General features: G+C 57.6%; 1 protein-coding gene across 2 annotated transcripts; it reads left to right on the plus strand.

Annotated features, from left to right (window-relative positions):
* Nucleotides 1-859: 859 nt before the first annotated feature.
* Fstl3 (follistatin like 3) lies at nt 860-6,460 on the plus strand. 2 transcript variants are annotated; one of them, XM_041669988.1, is made up of 5 exons: nt 860-951; nt 2,613-2,798; nt 3,734-3,949; nt 4,800-5,027; nt 5,111-6,460. In XM_041669988.1, the coding sequence occupies exons 1-5, from the start codon at nt 936-938 to the stop codon at nt 5,152-5,154; spliced, it is 690 nt and encodes a 229-aa protein (XP_041525922.1). In that variant the 5' UTR covers nt 860-935; the 3' UTR covers nt 5,155-6,460. The 2 variants fall into 2 exon arrangements, with proteins under 2 accessions (XP_041525922.1, XP_041525921.1); XM_041669987.1 differs by lacking the exon at nt 860-951 and adding an exon at nt 1,363-1,464.
* The last annotated feature ends 950 nt before the right edge of the window (nt 6,461-7,410 follow it).

Consider the following 7,410-nt stretch of genomic DNA (forward strand, 5'->3'; position numbering starts at 1 on the left):
GGGTGTGCTACAGCTAGGTGTACGGGTCAGAGGACACCTTGAAGGAATCAGGTCTCCTGCCATGAGTGTCTGTCCTGAGGACGGGACTCAGGTTGTCAGGCTTGGCTGCAAGCACCTTACCCTTTGAGCCACCTTTTTGCTGTGCTTATTCTGAGGCAGGGTCTCACCATGCCCTGGAACTCACTCTGCAGACCAGGCTGTCCTTGGACTCACAGAGATCCGCCTGCCCCTGCCTCCTGAGTGCTGGGATCACAGGCACCCGCTGTCCTGACTACTTTGACATAGGGTCTTCCTGCCCTGGACTCTCTAGGTAGACCGGTTTGGACTTGAACTTGTGACCCTCCTAAGTGCTGGGATTTTAGGGTGTGCCTCCGTGCCTGATGATGTCTGTCTGAGGGGTGTGGGGGTCCAGATGCACGAATGCACCCACCGAGGCCAGAGGACATGAGGTGTTCTGCTCTAGCGCTCTTGGCCTTACCCCTTCCACACAGACTCTCCCGCCGAAGTTGGAGCTGGGCTCTCAGTCAGTGAGCCCAGCGAGCCCTCCGGTCTACGGTGCCCACAGTGCTGGGCTTATGGTCTCTCATAGGTGCTGGAGTTTTTTGAACAGGTCTTCCTGTTTATATGGCAATCAGTCATAACTCCTGAACGCATCTTCTAACCCCTGGGTTTTGTTTGTTCTTTTTGAGACAGAATCTCAGGTCGCCCAGACTGGCCTGAAGTTCCTTCTGACCTTAATCCTCCAGCCTTGTGGTCAGCTTGCGAGGTGGAAAGGCAGGTGTGCGCCATCGTGCCCACGGAATCCAGGGTTCGTGCATGCTGGGCAAGCCCTCTGCCCACCGAGTTAGCTACTGATGACCTCGACTCGTGTTTGACTCACTCTGAAGCCTCAGCTGGTCTGGAACTCGCAGCAATCCTCCTGCTTCAGCCTCCCAATGGCTAGAATGAGAGGTATGAGCCTTTAAACGGCTGGGAACAGCTCAGGGACACCCTTTGCCTCCTTGGGGCTTGTCAGTGTGAAGAAGGTCTGACCAGAGGTGCCCAGCCCCAACTTCCAGACACTCTCCAGGTGGAGACCCCAAAGGCACCTGGAGGTGTCCACCTTAGTCAACTCCCAGAACATGCCCCCGGGGCCGCAGTTTGTGACCTGACCCCACTGTGGACTGTTCTTTCTAGACAACTGTCTGGTTCCCAGATGGGACAGGGCCTGCCCCCGGAGGCCACCCCCGCGCAGGCCCGGGCCCGACGCCTAGGGGACACGTCCGTCCCGCCGCGCCCCGCCCCGCCCGCCGCCAGCCCCGCCCGCCTTGGGCTTTTATAGGCCGAGGCGCCCGCACTCACAGAGTCCCCGCTGCTCCACACTCGCCATGTGTCCTGGGGCACTGTGGCCGCTGCTTTGGGGAGCCCTGATCTGGGCGGTGGGATCCGTGGGTGCCGTGATGGGCTCGGGGGATTCCGCGCCCGGTGAGTGGGGCTGGGCGGAAGGGGCGGGAGAGTGGGCCACCCACGTGGCCTGCGGAATGCGGCAGGGGGATGTCTGGAGGTGCGCTCTGGTTGGGTAGGCGAGTGGGGTGCTCCACGCCTCCAGCCTCAAGAGAGGACTGACATTTATTTATTAAGCTCTTACTGTTTACCTGCTTTCCCATGAGACTACAGAACCCAAAGTTGTGGGTACTTTTTCCATCCCCGTTCTCAGGATGGGTAAACTGAGGCTTGGGGTCATGAACCTTGTAAGTGACACTGTGGGTGGCTCCTTTAGAGAGACATCTCTTTTAGAGAGACATCTCTGGGTGGCTGGACCTGCTAATGCCATCTGAGTGGAGGGTTTCAGGATCCCCTAGATGGACCGTCTCTGTTGGAATGGTGTACCTGCATCTGGCTGGGAGAGCTCTAGCCTCAGTTTCCCTCTTTTGAAAAGTGTTTGCTGAGGTGCTGGGGCCCAGTTCGAGGAAGGCGGTCGGTAGTGTGTCCTGAGCACGGTTGAGGGGATGCAGCTGTCCCCATTTAAGGGTGAAGAAAGCCGAGGGTTCTGCGTTCCAGCCTCCACCCCGCCCTGCAGGGTTGCTGGCCTCCAGGGGAGCCGAGCCCCCTCCCCTAGGGCTGCGTCCCCCGTCCCATCCCAGGGGAGTGAGCTCACGCAGAGGGAATGTTCCCCAGTTGGAGTGAGTAAGAGGCGGGTCAGGCGAGGGGGGGCTGCAGGCCGGGGGCTCGGCTGCCCTGGGCACTGTCTAGACAGGGCAGAGGCGGGAAGCCAGTGCAGGCCCACAGACCCTCACATGCCGAGTGCCCGGCATTTGAAGGGCTGGGCAGGGTGCCAGTTCTCAGGCCAGAGGCTGGGCAGGAGCTGGTGGTGGAGCACTGGGGTACGACTCAGAGGAAGAGGGCTCCCCACAGAGCAGAGTCAGGGCCATAACTGTGGCTTTCTGTGCCTTTCCCCTGTGTTGGGGGGCGGGATATCCATCATAGCAATGGGCACCTCTCAGTTGGAGGGGGCATTAGACCTGGAGTATGGGGGGTTGGTTAGGAGTTTGCAACACAGAGAATGTCCACACAGAATAATTCATAGGTAGAGATGAGGTCTGGAGTCTCCCTCCTTCTCCATTTCCGCATAGGTGGTGTGTGCTGGCTCCAGCAGGGCAGAGAGGCCACCTGCAGCCTGGTGTTGAAGACAGACGTCAGTCGGGAGGAGTGTTGCGCCTCCAGCAACATCAACACAGCCTGGTCCAACTTCACCCACCCAGGGAATAAAATCAGCCTGCTGGGCTTCCTGGGCCTGGTGCACTGCCTGCCTTGCAAAGGTGAGGGGTGGGGTCCTGACGGTCTCTCTGTGGGCTTGGGGATAGTGCTGGGGACAGACTTGGAGAGAATGGACATTAGATGGAGGGTATTGGGAGACGATTAGGAGTTTGCTGGGTGGAGCCCACAAGGAAGAGCACACCTTCTCTAGGAGGGCCGGCTGCCACAGGCAGCTTAGCCAGGAGTCAAGGCTGCAGACCCGCACTGGCCTCTGGGATAGGATTAATGTCACATCAGCCTGGCTGTGTCCCAAGCCCACTGCCACACACCCCTCCTCCAGACCCCACCCCTAGCTTCTGGGAAGAGGACTCACACCCAGAACGGGCAGGCCTGGGCCTAAGGGCCTATGGTTGCCTCCTGCGTCCCTGGGTCCTGCAGAAAGGAATTTGCCCCTCCCCTTTAGTCCCTTGGTTTCCTGAAGTTGGCTAGAGGGTCAGTTCCCGGTGCATGGGTGTGTGGGTGGGCCCTGTGATGTGGCTCCCTCCGGAGAGTTCAAGGTCTGCACCCACAAAGTAACTGAACTGGGAGAGGGAAGGGTGTCCACGAGTCTATCATGTTCTCAAGCTAGGATGTGTTGGGGTCCATAACAGCCTCAGTTTTCCCATCTGTAAAATGGTAAAAAGGGACACATGGACAGGAGTGGTGGTGCAGGCCCGGATTCCCAGCACTTGGGAAGGAGGCAGGAGGATTAGGAGTTCAAGGCCAGCCTAGGCAATGGGAGATGCTGTCTCAAAATAACAAAATAAAGTCTTGTGTGGGGCAAGGTGAAAACCCCAACACAAGACTTTGTCTAGGCGAGCCTCAGTTTTTCCACCTGAGACATGAGGATGTGCAGGGTGAACCCCTCCCCCAAGCCCTAGTGGGAACCCTCTAGGCTCAAGCACTCAGGCGTTGTGCGCTAAGGTGAACCACACCTGTGCACGTTCTGTGTCCCTAGATTCCTGCGACGGCGTGGAGTGTGGCCCCGGCAAGGCGTGCCACATGGTGGGGGGCCGTCCACACTGCGAGTGCGCACCCGACTGCGAGGGGCTTCCCACGGGCTTGCAGGTTTGCGGCTCTGATGGCGCCACCTACCGGGACGAGTGCGAGTTGCGCGTGACGCGCTGCCGTGGACACCCGGACCTGCGCGTCATGTACCGAGGCCGCTGCCAAAGTAAAGGCCGCGGTCGTGGAGGGGCGGGGCCATAGAAGATGAAAGCGGGGTCTGGGGCGGGGCTTAGGGAGATAAGACGGGAGGTGGTGCATCCCGAGGGTGGAGTCGGGCGGCTGAGGGGCGGGGACTAAGGGAGGTGTGACCAAGCAGGGGCGGAGCCTGGAGCAGAGGCGCTTGGGGAGCGCTGGGCCTACTTAAGGGCATGGTCTGAAATGGGTGGGGCTTAGGCTGCTCCGGGCAGGGCCTTGAGGGGCGTGACCTGTACGGGGTGAGGGGCAAATGTTGATAAATGGGCTCTGTAGAGGCGTGGCCACGACAGCCGCCTTCTACGGAGGGGCCTGAGGGTCAGGTCAGGTGGGTGTCAAAGCCGCCTGGCTGGCTTCAGAGTTTGAGCCCGAGCCCCGGGATAACTGCGACTCTCGGGCGTGTCCGGGGGCAGGGCTGCGCGCGGCAGCACGTAGCATTCCAAAGCCCTGCGGCCAGCGTGCCCTCACAAGTGCTGGCGCGGAAGGGAGACGCTGCGCAGCCGGGAAAGAGGCTAGGGATGGACGGGGAGGGGGGACGTGGGTGGAGCTTGGCCGAACGGGGCGTTGTCCTGGGGGCGGGGCTTGTCTCTGAAGGACTGGGCTGGACGGAGGTGAGCCGGGCTCGCGTTTTAGGGTGGGGGTTGCCCTCTAGGGCGACGTCTTGCCCGAGGTCGGAGCTGGCGTTCCAGGGCGGGGCTTGAAGAATGGCGGTACCTTTAGGTCCTAGGAATGGGGCTTTCTAGAGGAGTCCTAGTCTAAGGGTAGCTGGACTCATTGGGAGGAAACACCATCCAGGACCTGACCCGCCCTCTCTCGGCCCACAGAGTCCTGTGCTCACGTAGTGTGCCCACGCCCCCATTCATGCCTTGTGGACCAGACCGGCAGCGCTCACTGTGTGGTGTGTCGATCTGCCCCCTGCCCGGTGCCTTCCAGCCCCGGCCAGGAACTCTGTGGCAACAACAACGTTACCTATATCTCCTCGTGTCACCTGCGCCAGGCCACCTGCTTCCTGGGTCGCTCCATTGGCGTTCGCCACCCAGGTATCTGCACAGGTGAGACTCGTGTGGGTCTGGGCGTTGGTCCACCAAGGGATAGCACGGACGCTCACTCTCGTCCGTTTCCTCCACCCCTGCAGGTGCCCCCAAAGTACCACCAGAGGAGGAAGAGAACTTCCTGTGAGCTGCAGCAGCTGGGCCTGGGATTTGAGGCCGTCCCGATTTTATTTATTGTCACAGAAAAAATTCTAATTTATGTCACGTGGACATTCCCCAAACCTGGCCTGAAAGCACTTGGGGTCCCCTAGGATCCTGAGCATGTATCACAAGGATGGAAGGGAGGTTCTATAAGAGTTGTATGTGCCATCACCAGGTACTAGGACCGAGTTAGGATCCCAAGGAGGGCAGCTTCGCGGAGACCCCTGCTTGATCTCTCTGCCTGCTTTTCAGACTGGAGCTGAGTCTCAGGGCACGGTCAGTGGTAGTGTGTCCGCCTCAACTGTGGTTCACACAGGACCTCTCGGCCTCAGCTCAGAGAAACCCTGGGTTCTTCCCTATTCGCTCCACTTAAGGAGGGACCTAGTGGGAGCATCGGGCCGTGGCTGACTGACAGGCCAGGGTAGCCAGTGGCTGCCAGGGCTCACTGTGCCCAGAGCACTCCAGAGTCACTCTAGTGCCTACCGCCCTGCACATCAGCCTGGTGCTGCTTGGGGCATGACCCTTCCCTCTGACAGCTGCCACTCAGAGTTACCCATGTGCCTTGAAGGGGACCACGAAGAATGGAGAGCTGTAGCTCAGTAGCTACAGTGCTTTCCCAGCTCCCACAAGTCCTGGCCTTCATCTCCAGCACCACGTAAAACAGACACGGGGGCACATGCCTGTCACCCCAGCACTTGGAAGATAGAGGCAGGAGGATCAGGAGTACAGGGCCACCCTTGATTGCACAATGAGTTCAAGGCCAGCCTGAGACCTTATATCTCTAAAAAACTTACAAAGGGTTGGGTGGTTGTAGGGCCATATTATACAGGCCCATATTTTTACACGCCTTTAATCCCAACTCTTGGGGGGCAGAGGCAGGCAGATCTCTGTGAGTTCAAGGACAGCCAGGGCTGTTACACAGAGAAACCCTGTCTCAAAAAAAAAGTAAATAAATAAATAAAAACTTTAAAAAGGAAGACATAATGTTCAATCATACAGAGAATCATAGCATGCAGAGCCCTCCATGTGGGGGAAAGGATTTCCCAGGGTCTTTTCTATTATCCTCCTTCAAGTCCTCAGCTGGGCCTTTCTTTCAGTATCCCAAAAAGTGTTCTTAGCAGGTAGCCGAGGCAGCCTCTCCCACCCTGGGGTTCTGCCTCACCAAAGAAATAAAGACAATAAAACCACTATGGTGACCAGGACCACCTGCCTTTTCTCTCTGAGCCTAGAGACTAGGGTAGAGCGTGGGATCACCTGAAAGCTTCCAAAGATATAGCGCGTGTTCGTGGGTTCCTGAGGAGCATGGAGCAAGTGGAGGGGAGGGAGAAGAAGAGGGCCCTTCTGGGTCTTAGAGGTACAGGGACAAGATGGCTCAGGAGCGAAGATGAATACAATGATTGCTGTGTTGAGGCAACTTTAGCATAGGAGGCCAGGCTGATCTTCGATTTCAGGGATAGAGTGATACCATTTTTATTTTTTTATTTTATTATTATTATTATTATTATTTTGGTTTTTCGAGACAGGGTTTCTCTGTAGCTTTGGAACCTGTCCTGGAACTAGCTCTTGTAGACCAGGCTGGTCTCGAACTCACAGAGATCCGCCTGCCTCTGCCTCCCAAGTGCTGGGATTAAAGGCATGCGCCACCACCACCCGGCTACCATTTTTATTTTTGTCGTCACTATATATATTAGTCCCCTGTCTATGTGTTAGTGGGATTAGACTGCCGTCCATAGCAAACAGAGAACGCACAGAGGCCCAGGAGCCACCGGCAAGAGGGACCTATGGTGTAGGAGTGGATGATGAGCTCAGGAGCTGTGGAAGGGTCTTGGCACACATCAGGCCATGTGTCATGTGTCCTGCTAGCCTTCAGTGCCACTGTTCCTTTAGTGTGGATGCTGCAGCCCAAGCCTTCAGTTCCCAGGACTCTCCAGCCAGCTCTGAGCCATTCATCTCTGCTCCAGTGGGGACTGAGAAGCCAACATCCCTCACAGAACATCTCAGAACCACATTCCAGGCCACCAACGCATACACCTGAGTATAGACATCCGGAGACCTGAGGAGGAGACAAGGCCATGGGCCCGGCTCCCACAGACCAAGAAGGGTCCCCTGGAGTCTGCCTGGAGTGAGAAAAAAGGTTGGAGTTAGGTGTCCCCCAAAGGAGTCTCTTATACACAGACAGGTCTGGTTTTTTGAGCAATACACAGCCTGCTTAGCAGTGTGCCCCAGCCCTCTGATGTGTTTC

Source organism: Microtus oregoni, unplaced genomic scaffold, assembly GCF_018167655.1.
Source record: "Microtus oregoni isolate MIOR12 unplaced genomic scaffold, Mior012 000019F_ref0000042, whole genome shotgun sequence".
NCBI classification, from domain to species: Eukaryota; Metazoa; Chordata; class Mammalia; order Rodentia; family Cricetidae; genus Microtus; species Microtus oregoni.

Bases quoted from the DNA above. Each gene is read 5' to 3' on its own strand.
- Fstl3 (XM_041669987.1), top strand. From the start codon at position 1,368: ATGTGTCCTGGGGCACTGTGGCCGCTGCTTTGGGGAGCCCTGATCTGG. The intron at 2,799-3,733 runs GTGAGGGGTGGG...CTGTGTCCCTAG, and splicing joins GCACTGCCTGCCTTGCAAAG to ATTCCTGCGACGGCGTGGAG. The intron at 5,028-5,110 runs GTGAGACTCGTG...CCACCCCTGCAG, and splicing joins CCACCCAGGTATCTGCACAG to GTGCCCCCAAAGTACCACCA.